At 36.8% G+C, this 22,063-nt stretch overlaps 2 protein-coding genes across 4 annotated transcripts in view; one reads left to right on the top strand and one right to left on the bottom strand.

Moving 5' to 3' along the window:
* LOC123539144 (uncharacterized) overlaps nucleotides 1-18,759 on the bottom strand; it is a 28,476-nt gene extending 9,717 nt beyond the window's left edge. For 2 of the 3 annotated variants that reach the window (XM_053530422.1, XM_053530423.1), the window contains exon 1: nucleotides 15,833-15,956. In XM_053530422.1, the coding sequence (XP_053386397.1) occupies nucleotides 15,833-15,947 (115 nt within the window). In that variant the 5' untranslated portion in view covers nucleotides 15,948-15,956. Of the gene's footprint in view, nucleotides 1-15,832; nucleotides 15,957-18,692 lie in introns of those variants that run through there. The other variant, XR_008368413.1, reaches the window with a different exon arrangement.
* Nucleotides 1-22,063, top strand: part of LOC123537780 (ras-related protein Rab-5C-like) — a 329,876-nt gene that overhangs the window by 180,129 nt on the left and 127,684 nt on the right. The window lies entirely within an intron of this gene.

Raw genomic sequence — 22,063 nt, 5'->3', positions numbered from 1 at the left:
AATCAAGAAAAACAAGAGCACCGCCAAGCGGGGCAATATATGCCCAAAGGGTTACATCAGAGGATGAGAGCAAAATTTAAAGAATTTGACTGTTGATGCCCAAAGCAGAAGAACAACAAAAAGAAGAAATTAAAAAAAAACAAGAGCTGTCACTAATGGTGACAAATGCCACCCGCAGTGCCCTGACCTTTGACCTGGTGACCCCAACGTCAATAAGGGTTGTGTACTCAGTAAGTATTATCAGCATGTGAAGTTTGAAGGTCCTGGGTGCAGTAGTTCACGAGTAAAGTGCCTTCATGCAAAAAGTTAACATTGGCCCCTGTGACCTTAACCTTTGACCTGGTGACCCCAAAGTCAGTAGGGGTCCTGAACTCAACAAGTACTATCAGCATGTGAAGTTTGAAGGTCCTGGCTGCAGTGGTTCGCGAGTAAAGTGCCTTCATGTAAAAAGTTAACGTTGTAATGAATGAACGAACAAACGGATGGACAGTTGAAAACTAATATGACTCCCTTAGGGGGCATAAAAAAATTTTAAGTCCATAAAAAATTTTTTACCAGGTAAAGTTATGTCAAAATACATCTAACAAGAGCTGTCCGTAAGACAGCCAAGCTCAACTATTTGAAATATTGTCCCAGAAGCAGGAAAATATTACCCAAAAAGGTTAAATATCAAAAGAGTTTTAAGTTCAAAAGGGGACGTAATTTGACCAAAATGCATATCAGTTATGGGACTTCCTGCTATCCGTTAGTTTTATAACCCCGAATGCACATGTGAAGTCCCAATTCAATATCTGCATTAGTTTTGGAGATAGAAACTCGCATGTAAAACTCTAACCAGAATTTTCTAAGTCCAAAAGGGGGCATAATTTGCCCAAAATACATGACAGAGTTATGGGACTTGACCCAGTGAGTTGGTAATTGATCTAGAAAAAGAAAAAATAAGTTTGAAATCTATATGCCTTTTAGTAATAGCTGTATGTACTTGCACGCAAAACTTTAACCAGGATTTTCTAAGTCCAAAAAGGGGAATAATTTGCTCAAAATACATGTCAGAGTTATGGGACTTGATCCAGTGAGGTTGGTAATTGATCTAGAAAAAGAAAAAATAAGTTTCAAATCTATATGCCTTTTAGTAATAGCTGTATGTACTTGCACGCAAAACTTGACCAGAATTTGCTAAGTTTAGTAATAGCTGTATGTACTTGCACGCAAAACTTAACCAGAATTTGCTAAGTCCAAAAGCGGGCATAATTTGGCCAAAATGAAGGTCAGAGTTATGGGACTTGGTGCTATCAACTAGTTTTAAAACCCCGAAGACACATGTGGAGTTTCAATTCAATATCTGCATTAGTTTTGGAGATAGTAACTTGCATGTAAAACATTAACCAGAATTTTCTAAGTCCAAAAGTGGGCATAATTTTCTCAAAATTATGTCAGAGTTTGGTAATTGATCTAGAAAAAGACAAAATAAGTTTCAAATCTATATGCCTTTTAGAAATAGCTGTATGTACTTGCATGCAAAACTTTAACCAGAATTTTCTAAGTCCAAAAGGGGGCATAATTTGGCCAAAATGCAGCTCAGAGTTATGGGACTTGCTGCTATCAACTAGTTTTATAACCCCAAAGACACATGTGAAGTTTCGATTCAATATCTGCATTAGTTTTGGAGATAGAAACTCGCATGTAAAACTTTAACCAGAATTTTTTAAGTCCAAAAGTGGGCATAATTTGCTCAAAATATATGTCAGAGTTTGGATATTGATCTAGAAAAAGACAAAATAAGTTTCAAATCTATATGCCTTTTAGAAATAGCTGAATGTACTTGCATGCAAAACTTTAACCAGAATTTTCTAAGTCCAAAAGGGGGCATAATTTGGCCAAAATGAAGGTCAGAGTTATGGGACTTGGTGCTATCAACTAGTTGTATAACCCCGAAGAAACATGTGGAGTTTCAATTCAATATCTGCATTAGTTTTGGAGATAGTAACTTGCATGTAAAACATTAACCAGAATTTTCTAAGTCCAAAAGTGGGCATAATTTGCTCAAAATTATGTCAGAGTTTGGTAATTGATCTAGAAAAAGACAAAATAAGTTTCAAATCTATATGCCTTTTAGAAATAGCTGTATGTACTTGCATGCAAAACTTTAACCAGAATTTTCTAAGTCCAAAAGGGGGCATAATTTGGCCAAAATGAAGGTCAGAGTTATGGGACTTGCTGCTATCAACTAGTTTTATAACCCCAAAGACACATGTGAAGTTTCAATTCAATATCTGCATTAGTTTTGGAGATAGAAACTCGCATGTAAAACTTTAACCAGAATTTTCTAAGTCCAAAAGGGGGCATAATTTGCTCAAAATACATGTCAGAGAGTTATGGGACTTGACCCAGAGAGGTTGGTAATTGACCTAGAAAAAGAAAAAATAAGTTTCAAAGCTATATGCCTTTAATTGATGGCTGTATGTACTTGCATGCAAAAACTTAACCAAGGTGTGATGCCGACACCGACGCCAGGGTGAGTAGAATAGCTAGACTATTCTTTGAATAGTCGAGCTAAAAATTGGATGTACCATCTATGTTGTACAACAGAAAAGTGGTCTTGGTTTTTCACTACTGCCAATAGTAAAAAAATTTCAAAATAAACTATTTAAAGTAACAAAACAGGGAAGTAATTAGAACAAGAGGACCATGATGGTCCTGAATCACTCACCTGTTCCCACATGACCCAGTTTTGAGTATGACGTCGTTTTTTCTATTATTTGACAAAGTGACCTAGTTTTTGAGCTCATGTGACCCAGTTTTGAACTTGACCTAGATATCATCAAGATAAAAATTCTGACCAATTTTCATGAAGATCCATTGAAAAATATGGCCTCTAGAGAGGTCAAAAGATTTTTCAAATTTTAGACTAATGACCTAGTTTTTGAAATGAGACATCCAAAAAATGCGCTCTGCATGTCGCCTCAGTGTGGTCAACATTTGAGTCAAGTTTCTTAAATGAAATCCTTCAAGGGGTTAAGAGTTAAAGAGCTGACACGAAATTGCCAACGGACAGACGGACACTGGGACCATAACATAGTATGTCCCTTCGGGAGTATAAAAAGATGTCCATGTTGGAAATCAAACCTGGACTGCCACGACAATAAAGAAGTTTTCCACTGTTGTTACCAATAAAGCTACGGAGGATTTAGTGATACAGATATTTATAATCAATGCAGTTTACCTAGAGTAAAGTGTTACATCGTAAAAAGTAGTAAATACAACAGTTACTAATATCTTGTGTTTCCGTAACATATAGTCGGTCAGTAATTAAGTTAAAAATATAACATTTATTTCAAGATATGTAAAAAAAATGTTGTCGTCAAACGTTCTGGAGGCCAGTGCCTTTAACCTGGTAATGGTATATATGATTTGATTGTTATGTTTTACATATAATGCCAAAATGATAATATAAAATAACAAGAGTGCCAGTCAATGTCACAATATACGCCCATCACAGCAAATTTCTTTACACTAGCACCTGTATTTGCAAATGGAATTTTAATTTTCTAGTTGTTTACAATGTTGGTTTTTTTTAGAAATTATTGTAATTCTTTTATTTTTCTAAGTCCACAAAAAAAATCCTTACCAGGTAGAGATACCTTAAAATACACCCAAAATGTGAAAGTAACATCAATGTTGTACAACAGAAAAGTGGTCTTGGTTTTTCCCTACGGTCAATTATAAAAAAGTTACAATGTAAGTTATTTATAGTAAAAACTAAGGGATGTTAATCTTTAAAGAGAAAAAAAAAAAAAAAAAAAATTACAAGTCCACACAAAAATCCTTACCAGGTAGAGATAGCTCAAAATACACCTCAGAATTGGATGTAACAGTCATGCATGTTGTCTCATGATGGTGAACAACTGTGCCAACTTTCATCAAAATCCCTCCATGCATGTAGAAGATATGCTCCGGACAAGGTCTGTGGACGCCGCCCGCCCGCCCATCCGCCCGCCAGGGGCGTTCCCATAATACGTCCCATTTTTCAAACAGGCGTATAAAAAGGTGTGAACATATGGCAGGACAATGCAGTTAAACTGTCTGTAAATTTTATTTACAATTTACGTAGTCATAACTGCTGTTGTAACAGTACAGAAAGGATTAAAAAAGTGGCAAAAGTTAAAAGTTACACAAGTTAAATATAGTTATCAAACCACATACTTACAGTTATTTTCAGTTGTTAACAGATATTATCAGAGGCACTAAGAAATTTAGCTGGCAAAAATAGTTACGTGAATGGTGTGTCATCACGGTACAGAAGAGATTGAAACAAGTGGTAGAAGTTACAAGTTATACAAGTTACTGACAAAAAGTTTGACTTTTGAGCTCAATATGTGACCTATAGACCAGGTTTATGTGCTCTGCATATCCTCTCATGGCTGTCTACCTACAAACCAAGTTTGAAGTCAATACCTTGCATGTTTATTGATTTATGCTCCAGACAAAAAATATGTTGGCTAATTTTTAACTTTCAGCTCAGTTTGTAACCTTGACCTTTGCCCTACAACTGGTTTAAGCACTCTACACAGCTTCTTATTGCCATGTACCCTTGTCCCAAAGGATGAAGTAAATAACTTGTATTTAGTTATGCTCAGGACACAAATTATCATGGACAAAAAGTCTCACAGATGAACATGCAATCGCATATTACTTCCTGTTTTTTATTTGTTTTGTTTTTCAAAACAGATAAATAACAAGAGGGTCATGATGACCCTGGATTGCTCACCTGAGTAATATGAGCTACATGTTTCAAATGTCAAACTGAAGATTTTTAGAATTTTTTTGGAAGATTTTCCGATGTACAATCAAGTAACCCCTGAGGCGGGGCCAATTTTACCCCGGGGTCATGATTTGAACAAAGTTTGTAGAAGTCTACTAGGCAATGTTACATATCAAATATCTAAGATCTAGGCCTTCTGGTTTATTTTTAGCAAATTTATGAAGATTTCCCTATGTACAATCAAGTAACCCCTGGTGCTGGGTCAATTTGACCCTAGGGGGTCAAGATTTGAACAAATTTTGTAGAGGTCCACTAGGCAATGCTACATGTCAAATATCTAAGCTCTAGGCCTTCTGGTTTATTTTTAGAAAATTTTGAAGATTTTTCTATGTACAATCAAGTTACCCCATGGGGCAGGGTCAATTTGATCCTGGCGGTCATGATTTGAAAAAAGTTTGTAGAAGTCTGCTAGGCAATGCTACATGTCAAATATCTAAGGTCTAGGTCTTCTGGTTTATTTTTAGAAAATTTTTGAAGATATTCCTATGTAAAATCAAGTACCCCTGGGGCGGGGTAATGATTTGAACAAATTTGTAGAGGTCCGCTTCATGTCAAATATCTAAGATCTAGGCCCTCTGGTTTATTTTTAGAAAATTTTTGAAGATTTTCCTATGTAAAATCAAGTGACCCCTGGGGCCGGGTCAATTTTGACCCCGGGGGTCATGATTTGAACAAATTTTGTAGAGGTCCACTAGGCAATGCTACATGTCAAATATCATGAATTTTTGTTTTTCCTTTCGGTTGCCATGGCAACCAGAGTTCTGCATGGAATTCAATTCTTTGAATAAATTTTGTAGAGCTTCACCCAAGGAACATTCCTGTGAAATTTGGATGAAATTGGCCAAGCGGTTTATGAGGAGATGTCGTTTAAAGTAAATGTTTACGGACGGACAACGGACGATTGACGCCGGACAGTGAGTGATCAGAAAGCTCACCCTGCTCCTTTGGCTCTTGTGAGCTAAAAACTAACAGAATTAATTTATCAGTGACTTTGGTACTTTATCATCAGCAGCAGCATCAAGTTGTTATTACAACACTTCATAAACATGAATCTTTTCTGTTTTTAAAGATCATTATAACCCACAACCATGATATGATATTATCAGCAGCTTTGGCATCATCAGAATCAAAAACAATAACAACAGATACACCAAATTTTATCAACATCTTTTTCACCCCTTATATAGCCTGAAATTAATTCAAATGTTCGCATCATTGTGATGAAAATTATCAGGAACCCTACTGTCATCATCAAGAACTACAGCTATCACTAAAGGTGATGAATGTACCCCCCGCGTGCACTGACACAGTACATTGCAATTTGACGCGCACACAAGATTGCATAATTATGTGGACTGTATGTATATAGACTGTATGTATACAGTATAGTAACAAAAAACAAAGTCGCATAACTATGCAGAATATTTATCTAAAAGAATGTAACATGCACCATGCACAACTAGGGTTGGTACTAATCACTTGTGTGAAGTTTCATGAAATTGTGTGCAAGGGTTTGGTAGATTAGGCACGCACAAGATTGCATTATGCAGACTGTATGTACATACTATGTTAACAAGAAACAAAGTCCCATAACTCTGCAATTTTTGTCGCTGAAAGAACCTAACATGCCCCATGCACAACTACTGTTGTTACTGATCACTTGTGTGAAGTTTCATTAAATTGTGTCAAGGGGATGAGGAGAGATGGTGCGCACAAGATTGTGTCTATGTATATAGTATAGTAACAAAAAAACAAAGTCCCATAACTCTGCAAATTTTTTTTCTGAAAGAACCTAACATGCCCCATGCACAACTACTGTTGTTACTGATCACTTGTGTGAAGTTTCATTAAATTGTGTCAAGGGGATGAGGAGAGATGGTGCGCACAAGATTGTGTCTATGTATATAGTGTAGTAACAAAAAAACAAAGTCCCAGTACTCTGCAAATTTTCTTTCTAAAAGAACCTAACATGCCCCATGCACAACTACTGTTGTTACTGATCACTTAATTGTGTGAAGTTTCATTAAATTGTGTCATGGGGATGAGGAGAGATGGTGCGCACAAGATTGTGTCTATGTATATAGTATAGTAACAAAAAAACAAAGTCCCATAACTCTGCAAATTTTTTTTCTAAAAGAACCTAACATGCCCCATGCACAACTACTGTTGGTACTGATCACTTGTGTGAAGTTTCATTAAATTCTGTCAAGGGGATAAGGAGAGATGGTGCGCACAAGATTGCGTCTACGGACAGACAGACAGACAACCTGAAACCAGTATACCCCCCCTTACAACTTTGTTGTCGGGGGGTACAAAAACAAAGTCCCATAACTCTGCCAATTTTTTTTCTAAAAGTTCTAACCAAACATGCCCCATGCACAACTACTGTTGGTACTGATCACTTGTGTGAAGTTTCATTAAATTCTGTCAAGGGGATGAGGAGAGATGGTGCACACAAGATTGTGTCTATGTATATAGTATAGTAACAAAAAAAACAAAGTCCCATAACTCTGCCAATTTTTTTTCTAAAAGAACCTAACATGCCCCATGCACAACTACTGTTGGTACTGATCACTTGTGTGAAGTTTCATTAAATTGTGTCAAGGGGATGAGGAGAGATGGTGCGCACAAGATTGTGTCTATGTATATAGTATAGTAACAAAAACACAAAGTCCCATAACTCTGCAAAATTTTTTTCTAAAAGAACCTAACATGCCCCATGCACAACAACTGTTGGTACTGATCACTTGTGTGAAGTTTCATTAAATTCTGTCAAGGGGATAAGGAGAGATGGTGCACACAAGATTGCGTCTACGGACAGACAGACAACCTGAAACCAGTATACCCCCTCTTACAACTTTGTTGTGGGGGGGTACAACAAGTCCTCAATGCCTGGATATGAACCTTCACCTTAAATAGTATCATTTCACGATCTTAAAGACCTGCAGGTTTTTTTCTAGCTGATTTGGGAACATAGCCTATACCCCCAAAATTGGGAATTTTGGTGCGTAAATGTTCCAAATTGGGAAATATTTAGTCCCATAGGATATAGTAAGGATGTATTAAAGCACTTTCTCGTACACTTGTTTCACATCGTACAACCTCCTTAACATACTTCCATTACAAAATTGTCCATAATTCGGTCAATTTTTGTGTAATTTTGATGAAATTTTTTTCAGACTGTAGATTGGGAATTTTTGCACTCATTTTTGGAAAAATACATTCTTTTTGGCATTGGGAATAATAGCCGAATAACGGCCGAAAAAAAACCCTGACCTGCCACAACATAGTAGTCTACTTTTTCCTCCCAATTTAAATTCGTGCAAATCATTCTGATACAGCTATTCTACAAGAAGACAGGAGGACAACTTAGGTCCTAGCTGCCTGAATATATATCATTTCACACCTTCACCTGCAAGCTTATTCAGTTAATTTCTTTTCAGTAGCAGATAAAAATCTTAAAATACAGTATAAATTTATGTATTTTTCCAAAACAATACACCCTGTAAAGAGTTCATTTTGTACAGGAATTACATTTTTATCTGCACCTACCACTTGAGCTAGGTGCATCACAAGGTGAAAATGGGTATTTTTGACTATTTCAGGGGCCATAACTCTAAAAATAGGGGGCAAAGCCAGATGAAAAATAGGAGGTGCACAAGTTCATATCATGATTAAGCTTCATGCAAGTTTTTCATGAATCTATATCAAATACGTTTTGAGCTAGGCATGTCACAAGGTGAAAATGTGCATTTTTCACTATTTCAGGGGCCATAACTCTGAAAATAGGGGGCCGACCCAAATGAAAAAGAGGAGGTGCGCAAGTTCATATCATGATTAAGACTCATGCAAGGTTTCATGAATCTATATCAAACACTTTTTGAGCTTGGCGTATGCGCATTTTTTACTATTTCAGGGGCCATAACTCTAAAAATAGGGGGCAAAGCCAGATGAAAAATAGGAGGTGCACAAGTTCATATCATAATCAAGACTCATGCAAGGTTTCATGTATCTATATCAAATACTTTTTGAGCTAGGCATGTCACAAGGTGAAAATGTGTATTTTTGATTATTTCAGGGGCCATAACTCTAAAAATAGGGGGCGGAGCCAGATGAAAAATAGGAGGTGCGTAAGTTCACATCATGGTTAAGACTCATGCAAGGTTTCATCAATTTATATCGAATACTTTTTGAGCTAGGCGTGTCACAAGGTGAAAATGTGCATTTTTTCAGGGGCCATAACTCTGAAAATGGGGGGCGGCCCCAGACGAAAAATAGGAGGTGCGCAAGTTCATATCCTGATAAACATTCATATAAGGTTTCATCAATTTGTATCAAATACTTTTCGAGTTAGGCGCATCACGAAATTCGGACGGACTGATGCATGGACAAGACCAAATCTATATGCCCCCACCACTCATGGGGGGTGGGGGGGGGGGGGGCACAAAAAGTATATAGAATAACTTCGGGTAAATTCCGACAGTTGTGTATATTCAACATCTTGAATTAATATCTGTGTGGAGAACCAATAATGTCCTTGAATAATTTTTCTTAGGTAATTCATAAGACGTAATATTCATATATCTTGTTGATGGGTGAATATTTTAAATAAGACAAGATAACAGGTACTGACAGACTTTCCTGTTTCAGAAGTCACAATTCAGTTGGTAAGTACAAACAAAAATGGGTCTATGTGGTTGGATTTTGGTAGCAAATTTGAAAAATATTGTGCAAGAAGTTTTCTTCGGATAGGCTGCTGCCAGTAGCTGACGGGTACGGGAGAGATCATGTTTGTATACAGATCCGTTGTATTTTCTATTTTTAGAACTGATTTATAAGACAGCAATCAGGTGGACAGAGTGACTGTTGCCAAATGTCCATGTTTTTTGCAGTGATGTTTTTCTAATGGCCTAAACTTTCATAAGACATAAATCATATCAATATTTTTTTTCTAAAAGTTTTGAACATCACTACACCGCTATCAAAGTTATATGTCATTTAAAATGGTTATTCATTAAAAAAGATATTTGAATACAAGAATATGAAAATTGTAATTATTTCAAAACTTTTTGAATTTTTAGAATCCATAAATGAGAGAAACAGTTATTAAGAAGTAAAATTCCTATCCCATACACAATGTAAAAACATTTGTTTTGCCCACCACCAGATAAACAGGTGTTAATGCGTGACATCACGACAATCTCTCCTATAGAAGACCTATGTTTTATCTTTATATTGATTGGTCATTGCATATTATTGTTAAATTTTAGAAAAGGGGTCTGCGTCAATGTTATGTTCATTTCAATAACGAGGATGGTATCTGCTCGATTGACAGAAACAATGAGAATGCCTTCCAAAAAACGCTATAATTTTACTTTGCTTCCAATTTTTGTGGAACAAAAGCAATGGCTAACACACAGAATGCTTGCTTTTCTTTTTCTTAACAACAATTTCCTAATTTAATCCTAAATAATACCATTATTTATGAAAATAGATAGCATTGCCTTAAAATATCTTCATTTTCGCGACAAATCATATTTTTTCCACAAAGATACAGTAAGCCTGTCTAAAAATTTGACATGGATATAGTCACACTGGTAATAGCTTTCGCAGAAGTGGTGGTTCCAACGCTGCGGCTGTGTAGGATTTGTTGCAGAAGCGGTGGAGAAATATGGCCGACTGACTACATTTATGCTATCATCGGTACATTTTCTAATGACCTTTTCACGTTTGACTGAAAACAACCAGTGAGACAGGAGCCCGACATGCGTACTCTTCCAACGAGAAACACTTGTTCCAGGGTTGGCGACTACCCGCCCGGGAAAACCCGGGTTTTCCCGGGTTGGGCAATACTCCAAAAAATGAATAAAGTGGGCAATAAGAAGATTTTCTAATTTTTTTTACAAAAACAATTGAGTTTCTATGTTATAAAATGTGAGCTAATTCTTACATTAAGTTAACTACATTTTGTACTTTGAAAAAATTGGTGAAGTGATTACTAAGGTAGCTGACAGAACAGCTTCATTAACAAAATTATGGCTTATTTACACAACAAAATATTTTTTATGGGAAAGTAAACACCTTTGAACATTTATAGTAGATCTCTCTAGGTCCCAACTAGATTTTGCTTAACACAGGAATAAGTCTACCAGTCTAGTTCTTCTTTATAAAGAAGCATTCTGTAACTGAACGCAAGTTTTGCGTTTTTTTCGATCGCAAGTCTGTTTCTGAGTTTCTTCTGAATAATATCAAAATTTGAAACACCCTTTCAATAAACTAACACAGTGCAAAGAGCTATAAAAATAAATTTATAGTTCTTTGTACAGTACATGTGTAACATTTCAGGCTATGATCTTTCAGACTCCCAATTTTGGCACTAACCAAAGTGCCACAGTCTTTACATTCTGCAATCTTTTTAATCATCCACTGTAACATTAAAACAATTCCACATGGGGTCCTTAGGTTTTATGGTTATATGATAGAAATGACAATGTGATCTAAACTGATTTTCATGAGCAAAATGGCCACATTTAAGTTGTTTACACTTGTAACTTTAATCCCCTAATCTTGCTCAATAATTGCTCAATCATCATCATAATAACGTCCATTCAATAGATTTTTATAGATATTATAGCACAAGGCATGCAGGTGTCACTGCTATCACTAGATTGGTTGTTAGTCAACTTAAGTGTTAAACTATGTACTGAAGTTTGAATTGAAATATTATACTGCCCAGAATTGACCACTATTGCCCAATAAAACCCGGGTTTTCCCAGTATTACCCATTGGGCTGGGCAATATGCTTAAAACCCGGGTTTTTGCCAACCCTGACTTGTTCCGTGCAATTCTTTGTCATTATTGTAAACACTTCTGTACACTTTGAAGAGGGACTGCCGTTTTTGTAGAATTCCAATTAGAAATGGTAAAATCTTGTACATTGCAGCAAATCGTAAGTTCGGCCCTGTCAAGCAAAAAATATTTCTTTGTAAAAGGTGAATATTCATTACAGGCATATGAAAAAATCGACTAAAAATGATTCCAACGCAGTGTGCGGTGGGTACAATTGCAACGCATTACTGTGGATCTTGTTTCTTTAATGTTCGTTACGGACTTTTAACTTAAGTAAACAGCATTTTCCTGAGATTTTGATTGGGGTAGGTCCATGAAATCACTTTGACATCTGACAGCAACAGAAACTTAATGTTCAGTAACAATATACTATTGATTTGCACTTCTGTTCTGTTGAATCTGAGGCCCAAGTGTTCTCAACCAGAAACCATTTAACGTTCAGGGTCACTGTGACCTACAGATCTTAAAATCAATAGGGGTCATCTGCAGGTGATGACCAACCTTCCTATACACTTTCATGATCCTAGGCCTAAGTGTTCTTTAGTCAGGGCTCCAGATAAGATGCGTATTAGCGTAAAATAGTATAGAAATAATGCAAATACGCATGTCTAATAATTTCTAAGCGTATAAAAACGTATATGAAATTACAGAAACGCACACAATGCTTTTTTACTAGCGTAAAAACAAAATCTGAATCATCTGGATGCGTTACGTAACATAGCCGATCAGCATTAATTCTCCCGCATTGAACGTATACACGCATCGTATGATCTCTATAAACCTAGGTTAAACTATACACTCTATGCGTGCATTAACTAATATTGATGGTACGGTAGTGTATTTAAAAGCGGTGTCGATTTAAATTATCAACTTCCGGTGTGAAGTAAACAAAAACTAGAATGTGTCTGTAGGACACAGGTGTGTGCCCCCCACTGGTACATTTGTCACAAATAAGTGGCAATAATTCAAATGTTTGCAGTCTTAATGGGGTATAGCCTCAACAAACATTTTATGAAAAGGATTCATTATTCTAGGCGCTATACTTTTTGAGCTATGAGCATCACAAACAAAAAATCCACTATTTTGGCTATTTCAAGGGCCATAACTCTGTAATAAGAGCTAAGATTCTCAAGAAGAATGCCAAGTGTGCAAGGTCACATCACGATAAAGACTCCAGCAAGGTTTCCTGAATTTACATCAAATACTTTTTGAGCTAGGTATATAATTAGGTGAAAAAGTGCATTTTTTTTACTATCTCAGGGGCCATAACTTTAAAAATAAGGGGTGGAGCCAGCCAAAAAATTAGAGGTGTGCAAGTTTATATCATGATAAAGACTTATGCGAGTTTTCAACCATTTATATTAAATACTTTTTGAGCTAGGTGTGTCACAATGTGAAAATGTACATTTTTGACTATTTCAGGGGCCATAACTCTAAAAATAGGGGCGGACCCAAATGAAAAATAAGAGGTGCACAAGTTCATATCATGATTAAGACTCATGCAAGGTTTCATGAATCTATATCAAATACTTTTTGAGCTAGGCATGTCAGAAGGTGAAAATGTGCATTTTTGACTACTTCAGGGGCCATAACTCTGAAAATTGGGGACAGACCCAAATGAAAAATAGGAGGTGCGCAAGTTCATATCATGATTAAGACTCATGCAAGGTTTCATGAATCTATATCAAATACTTTTTGAGCTAGGCATGTCACAAGGTCAAATGTGTATTTTTGACTATTTCAGGGGCCATAACTCTGAAAATAGGGGGTGGAGCCAGATGAAAAGTATGAGGTGCGTAAGTTCATATCATGATTAAGACTCATGCAAGGTTTCATGAATCTATATCAAATACTTCTTGAGCTAGGCATGTCACAAGGTGAAAATGTGCATTTTTGACTATTTCAGGGGCCATAACTCTGAAAATAGAGGGCGGAGCCAGATGAAAAATAGGAGGTGCACAAGTTCATATCATGATTAAGATTCAGGCAAGGTTTCATGAATCTATATCAAATACTTTTTGAGCTAGGCGTGTCACAAGGTCAAAATGTGCATTTTTGACTATTTCAGGGGCCATAACACTGAAAATTGGGGGTGAAGCCAGACGAAAAAATAGGAGGTGCGCAAGTTCATATCATGATAAAGACTCATGCAAGGTTTCATCAATTTATATCAAATACTTTTCGAGCTAGGCGTGTCACTAACTTCGGACGGACGGACGCACGGATAAGACCAAATCTATATGCCCCCGCCACTCATGGGGGGGCACAACAAAATGTCCCTTTCAAAGACTGCTAATTTCTAAAGATGAAAAAACGCTTTAGTCTTTCTTTCAACCTACAAAAAATGATCAAAAAAAAAAAACATCATAAAAGGTATATTGGCTAATCTTTTGGATACCGTAGTGAGTATGAAGCCGAAGCACGTTTCAATTTCAGAGAAAACGCATGCAGTTTGGAAAGAATTATATCCTTGGAATGTTATTGATTCTGGCAATCCTACACAAATTAAATTAAAATGTGCATTATGCATAAAGTGTAAAATGAAAAATGTGTTTGTGTCCACTGGTTCTAGTAACCTCCAAAAGTCTACTATAGATAGGCATTGTGATTCCACTGACCATCAAAATGCAACCAAAATGTCTTTGAAAGACTATATGACAGAAAGTAAAATTTTGATTGACACTGATTGTGAATAAAAAGCAAAAACTTGACATAAGTCATGGGTGTTACACCCAATAAATATGTTAATAGTTATAAAACTGTTTTGTGGTTTTTTTTTTCTCATTTATGTTTTTATTCAGCGTTAAAATTACTCCTAGTCAATTTCAGATTTTACCATTTTACTCATTCACAAGAATTATGATGAGTAATTACTCCTAGGCCAAAAAAATTATCTGGAGCCCTGTTTAGTCATCATCCTGAAACTGATTGGTCTACATACAGACTGACCAACAGACAGACAGACATCTGCAAAACAATATACCCCTCCTTCGAAGTGGGGCATAATAAAATGTTCTTGTTGAAGAAGAGGTAAATTAGCCTACTTGTAAAATGTCTCAACTCCAGTAACACAGTTGCTCAATGGCATTTTGTTAAGGTATGCTACGTATTAGTAATTGTATTGTACTAAGTCAAGTTGGTTTATCATATGATGCCATGTGGTCAAATCAGAAAATTAATATTGTCACTTGATATTATGCATTTACGGATGTGAATCAATGTCATATTTATTCTTAACATTCAGTTTCTGTTGCTATCTAATGTCAAAGTGATTTCATGTTCCTACCAAATCAAAATTGTGGGAAAATGCTGTTTACTCCAATTTAAAGTCAATAGTGAAATTAAAGAAACAAGATCCACCATAATGCGTTGTAAATGTACTCAATGCACACTGCGTTGAATTGATTTTTGGTCAATCATTTTGTATGCTTACAATGATCGATTATGGAGAAAAAGTTTTTGCTCGACAGTGTCAGACTTACATTTTGCTGCGAATGGCTCAGAGGTCGTTTTGTACAAGATTTTACCATTTTTAATGGGAATATACAAGAACGGCAGTCTTTCGTCAAACTATACAGAAGTGTTTACATTAATGCCAAAGAATTGCACTAAACAGGAGTTTGTGGCTGGAAGAATACACGTGGGCAGTGGGCCCCCTTCTCACTGGTTGCATGTTTTCAGTCAAACATGAAACATTCGTTACAAAAAGTACTGATGAGAGCATAAATATCTATATTGTCTGTCGGCCATATTTCTCCACCGTTTCTGCGACAAATCCTCCACCGCCGTGGCGTTGGCCAGTGTGATTGTTGAGGCAGATCTACGATCTTAACACATTCAATACTACATTTGTAATATTTTTCAAATCTTCAGTAAAATACCTAATAAATATATGGTTTAGTTGTGATTATTCAGTACACGTACATGTATATAAATCACAGGAGTATAGTACTCAGGAGTCGATAGCCGAATACCCAGTGCGAGTTCGAGTTCGCCAGCACAATTTTCTTAACTTGAGCACATGCATGAACATTCAAATATTTCCAAACAGTCAGTAAACATATCTTTAACTCTATAATTGAAGTCATAAGAAGATAAAGGAAGCCACAAAGATTGACTGAAAATGAAATACTGAAAAGTGAAAATCGAAAATGTACTTACAAGTCCCACCCTCGCCCTGCGACTGGCCGAGCCGCAGGGCAAAAGACCTCAACCTCTGGAACAGGGAAGAACAAAAACGGTGAACAGAAATCCAGCAACTGCTAAGACAAGCCATCTTGATAACTTTGTTAGTCAATGTGTAATACTTGGCAAGCGCTAAATTTCTGAAGGTCAAAATTTGAATTTCCGTATATATAGTAGGTCAAACCAAGCGGATGACTTCATTGGATAATGGCAATGAGGGTTTATTTACAATTGTTAGCAGTTTGCAGGTCATTTTTCAATAATTGCATATCACTGTATTGATGGAATCCTAAACAATGTTGCATTTCTTCCTTTTTATTTTGACTTCTTGTCGATGTTTACGTTTCATTTCAGTTTTTTTTTCATATTTTAAATCTGACCTCTACCCTTTCTTTCATAAATGGTATCTTCCAATCGCTCGTGCGTCAACGGAAAATAACGTTTATTAACATCGGGTATTTCCGTGCCCAAAAATAGTAAGGGGCCGGATGTCCTCCCGCGGTATAAATTATGAAGTTCTACAGGACAAATGGTGCGCTTTAAAGCAAAGCCATGAATGTCAATCCGCATGTCAAGACAAAAAAAACCTCATCGCGGTTAAACACATAAGCATATAAGCATTTTATTTTGACTTAAAGATTTGGCTTGAAAATAATCTTTCTTTCAAATTCAAGTTTTGGTCATATTATGAACATTAGAATATGATTTTTTTGTTTCTAAAATATTTTAAAAATTCCAAATCAAGAAAAACAAGAAAAAAAAAAGATAACTGCGTCGGAAATCGAACCCCGGACCACCGCGGCCAAAAAAAGACACTTTCCTGTGCATTATAGCTGAAGTAGTGAATAATAACTCCGAAATATAGAGACAGTTTACCTGCGTGACAAACGCTTTTCGATTTTCATCGTAAAAAGTATTAAAAACAGCAAATTCTCATGTGTTTCCATAACATAAAGTTTGTCAGTAATTAAGTTTTAAAGCCGCAAGAAATATAGCATTTATTTGAAAATATTCAAAAAAAGATAACATTTTTGTTGTTGTTGTCGAACGATCTGGAGACATTCGGCTTTAAATAGTTTAAATATGAAGCTGATTCATCTATTTACACAAAGCATGCTGCGGTTTTAACATACCAACCTACCCTAGAATCTTTTCAAACTATAGGAATTAAGAATATATATATACACAAAATGGACATGTTTGTCCATGTATAGCATGGGCGAATAAGTCACTGTGTCTGTTCCGGCTGTCACGGCCTGCATGAGGCACGTACCGAGTAAAAAAAAACAACTTCAAGATAGGTCAAAATGGTGACTGAATCAGTTCGAACATAACCGGTCACCTTTTGATATTTTCGCACAATGCAGCTGCTCTAGGTACACACTGTTGGCTTCAGTTGGTTGCACGTTCGTGTAGAGTGGGCCTATGTCTGTATTTCCTTGTAAAAACACAAGACTTGAACATGTTAAAAATAATGACTTTTTTAACTGTTTAACACTGCAAGGTCATCTTATACGCCGCTCCAGGGCTTTCCAGTGGCTATCCAACGTAGCTTTCTGCCTTGGTCCTTTGTGATCTTTTTATAGACAGAAAACTACACCACTTGAACGAGTTGGAGACTTCTCCCAATCTAAACGCTATCTCTCGTCTTATTTTGAAAATGACAAAAGAAAGATCATTTTCTATCTTTGGAATAAATTTGTACGTCTTTCAGTTTCAGTGATATTGATTCTTTAATGTTTAAGCTAATTTGAGTCTTTCAAACTTTCGAACGAGGGACAGAGTTTAGCTGTTTAGAATGCCCTCCAAATCCAGAAGTCTTTGGCCTGCTGAACAGGCTGGTAACATTGCCCGATCGGGCTTATGACACAAAAAGTAATATTTCTTGAAAAATAATGAAGATATTTCTTTCAAACTTGGTCCATTTGTTAAGCATTACATATAATGCTTATCAAGATAGAAATAACTTTGTTGCCTTCAGTTTAGTTAGAATTACTTCCCTTTTTCAGATTTTTATGATGCATAATTTTTGAAGTCCAAATATATTATGTTTTAATGCAATGTTTAAAACAGAAAAGGGTTCAGTGGCTTTCTAGTGCTCCAAACTTGTGCGCCAATACCTTTATTCTATATATTTAGGGTAAATACTTTGTTTCTAGTGCAGATGTATGAGCAATTTTTTTAGGACTAACATTTCTCTATAATGTTGTAAGTGAAAGCAGAGTAAATTGTTTACATTCATGTACTAGCGCAACAATTTAGAGCATTAGAAAGCCATTTAACCCTTTTTTGTTTTAAACTTAGCATTAGAACATTGTTTTTTTGGACTTCAAAGATTATGCGTCATAAAAATCTGAAAAGGGGAAATAATTCTACCAAAACTGAAGGCAACCAAGTTATTTTTATTCTAATTTGTATCATTTGTTATGCTTAACAAATGGACCAAGTTCGAAAGAAATATCTTCATTATTTTTCAAGAAATATTACTTTTTGTGTCATAAGCCCGATCGGGCAATGTTACCAGCCTGCTGAAAGGGCGATAAAACCTCAGCAAGATTTCGTGGCATAGACGCAGCTGTGTGTGTTTGGCTTGGATTCAGCAAGCATGCTGCTACTAATGTAGGGAGACGGGCATTAGAGACGGTCAATGAGCACACTTTCACTGGAATAACAGTATAACACACTGCACAGACTGTAATACTTATTGTTTTTAAACAATGTAAGTAGATATTTTTTGGAGCTCAGCATATATAATCTAAATGTAAAAGCGTCGTATATTATTATACATGTATATATGAAATATCTCAGATCAACATAATAAGAATAAAATTCTTACCTTTACTTTTCTTTCATTTTGAGAGCACATGTAACAAGAAACAGAGATTTCCCGTGATACCCGTGATACCCATGCATAAGAGATACACTTCAATGCATATTAGACAAGCAGCTGGGAAAGGGGAAATAAGCAAGTTTGCTGCATTTTATTCCAGATTTAATTATCTCCCATTTCACCAGTACAAACCACCACCGCTGCTGCATATAATAAGGGTTCAGTGGGCCTGCAATTACTCACTGCAGTTTTCTTTCTGTTCTAGCTCGCTGGAAATGTTCTGTATGGCTACAATTACCCGCAATGGCTCGCTGTAGACAGTGGATGGAACGTATCTTTTTGACGGCGTGAATATAACATGTCAACTGGACGGCAGGGATAGCAGGCGTGTCAGTTGCACATCGGGGATAGAAGGCGTGTCAGTTGCACATCGGGGACAGCAGGCTTGTCAGTTGGACGGCGGGATATAACATGTCAGCTGCAGGCGTGTCATTTGCACATCGGGAATAGAAGGCGTGTCAGCTGGACGGCGGAGATAGTGTGCGTGACTTCAGGATAGAACTCGTATCACCTGGTGGGGAGATAGAACGTGTGACAGCAAGAAGGCGGGGATAGAACGCGTGACAGCTAGAAGGTGGGGCTAGAACGCGTGACAGCTAGAAGGCGGTGATATAACGCGTGACAGCTAGAAGGCGGTGATAGAACGCGTGACAGCTAGAAGGCGGTGATAGAAGGCATGATAGCTGAACGGCGGGGATAGAACGTGTGTCAGCTGGATGGCGGGGATAGAATGCATGACAGCTGAACGGCGGGTATCGAACGCATGACAGCTGAACGGCGGAATATGTGACAGCTGTATGGTGGAGACTTAACGCCTGACAGCTGAACAGCAGGAATAGAACGTGTGACTTTGTTTGTTTGTTTTTTGTTTTGTTTTGTTCTGGGTTTAACGCCGTTTTTCAACAGTATTTCAGTCATGTAACGGCGGACAGTTAACCTATCCAGTGTTCCTGGATTCTGTACCAATACAAACCTGTTCTCCGCAAGTAACTACCAACTTTCCCACATAAATTATCAGAGTAGGAGGACGAACGATTTCAGACACAATGTCTTTCATGAAATCGTCACGGAGAACATACGCCCCGCCAGCGGATCGAACTCGCGACCCCGCGATTCGTAGACCAACGCCCTCTCTACTGGAAGGCGGGGATAGGACTCGTGTTTGCTGGAAGTCGGCCGGACGACAGAGATAGAATGTGTGACAACTGGACGGCGGGGATAGAACGCATGTCAACTGGACAAAAGAGATAGAACGCGCGTCAGCTGGACGGCGGGGAGAGAAGACGTGTCAGGTAGAGTAAAGCAATGGTAACGTAGATACACAAAACGCACAATCCAGCATTTTCCAACGGACTATTTTGAAATTTTAATGTTGATGTTATTTCTGGCAGCTGTTCCTTTTTTTTTATTCAGTTCTCTATTATATTCCATTTTGCTGCTGTATGTCTTCAGATTTTACCAGTTACGTCGTACAGTACAACCTCTCCAGAACATCCCTCTCTTAAGCAAAAACCTCTCTATAACAACATCATCAAAATTTGCCTAAGCAGAAATATACTATTAAATTCACCTCTCCAGAACAACAACCTCTACATAACAGTCAATATTTTTATCGCCCAAAGGGTGTTGCTCTACTAAGGTTGCACTGTATTTTCAACAGAGCGCAAAAAGAAGTACTTAATACATTTTCAGCAACCTTTCATATGTAACTAAAATACAGCAAAAAAACTCTCCAGGTACATATAATTTGTCAAGTTTATTTCGACGACACAAGCGATTAAGCTACGAACTCAAAACGCGTAAAACTGAGGCCGAGTTTCACCAGAAATTCGTGTAAAAGTCCTATATAAAGCAATGGTCACATTTACGTTCACGCACGTAGTTGGTCGTAGTTCATTTTAAACGTAGTTTGTCGTAGTAATACTACGGTCAGCTAGGTTGAAGTACGCTCGAACTAGGTTTAAAAGATGAAATATGGAAAGTCTAAGTACGTTGAAGTACGTGTAAGTACGAACAACTACGTTCAACTACGAGTAAATCGGGTAAGGTTAACTAGGGTATCACTACGTCTTACCACGAGTTACTACGTTACACTACGTATATACTACGATCGAAGTACGAACAACTACGACAAATTACGATCAACTACGTTGAGCTACGGAAAAGCGTTGTGGTTGCACCTGCGCAGGACGGGAAAGCTACAGTCATTTTGCTCTAGGAAGTTGACGAGACAGCATCATTTAAGCTTCAGTATGCCGCCTAGGAAAAAACGATGTTATAAAACAGAATGGGCGAAAAAACTGAACTTCAAAGTAAAATGCATAAAATGCGCAATTTATACCACAGATTTGCTAACTAATGCAAAGAAAATATAATTTAAATGCAATATATAAAATGGATTTTTCCCGGTCTTCATGGTAAATGAACAGTTGATTGCTAGCGCGATTCATGTACATGTATTTGCCGATCCAAATCTGTTGATCATTTCGCATGAATACCGAAAAAATTCAATTTAATCTTTTAAGTATTTATAATTAGCGATATTATCAAACTAGAATTGAAATTAATTTATATAACAGTAAAGTTTTTGTGTAATCGGCTCTCGTTTCATATCACGTTTGTACTTGTACTACGATCAAAAACGATACACACTACTGTTAAGTACGATCAAGTACGTTTAACTAAGATCAACTACGTTCAAACTACGGTCACAGTAGGGTCAAAACATCGTAGTTAATCGTAGTCAGATTTTGAACATGTCGAAAAATTATTTGCTTACTACGGACAAATCATAAGTTCGAACTACGATCATTACTACGTTTGACTACGATTATCTACGTGTAACTACGTTTAGTACGATCAACTACGATCAACTACGATCATTCCTTACTACGATTAACTACGTGTAGTGTGACCACGCCTTTAAAGAAAGTGCCAGATAGTATTTTAATAGATCTGAACAAACGTTCAAAGTTCTAATCGCTGTCTGTCTTAACAGAACATTTGGGGTTACCGTTTTAGATTTCCCATTATTTACCGTGGCGCTTCCCCTATCTCCAGTAAAATAACGACGTTTTTGTATTGTTATTTCATAAATTTGATTAATTTTGTTGCAAAATCAAATACAATGAATATTTCACATGCGATACATGGTCGCTTCGTTCTAAACTTTTTAATCAAAGTGTTTTTCTCCACCGTCTGTTTGCTGACATTAAGCGAATATTTTTAATATACATGTTAGTTGTAATATTGTTTGACTTCATCTTCATTTTGCTTTTGTATACATTGACGATGCTACAGAAATTATACTGTTGCAA

The sequence above is a fragment of the Mercenaria mercenaria genome, chromosome 18 (genome assembly GCF_021730395.1).
Source record: "Mercenaria mercenaria strain notata chromosome 18, MADL_Memer_1, whole genome shotgun sequence".
NCBI classification, from domain to species: Eukaryota; Metazoa; Mollusca; class Bivalvia; order Venerida; family Veneridae; genus Mercenaria; species Mercenaria mercenaria.
The sequence above is the reverse complement of the archived record's forward strand: the minus strand, read 5'-3'. Positions and strand labels throughout refer to the sequence as shown.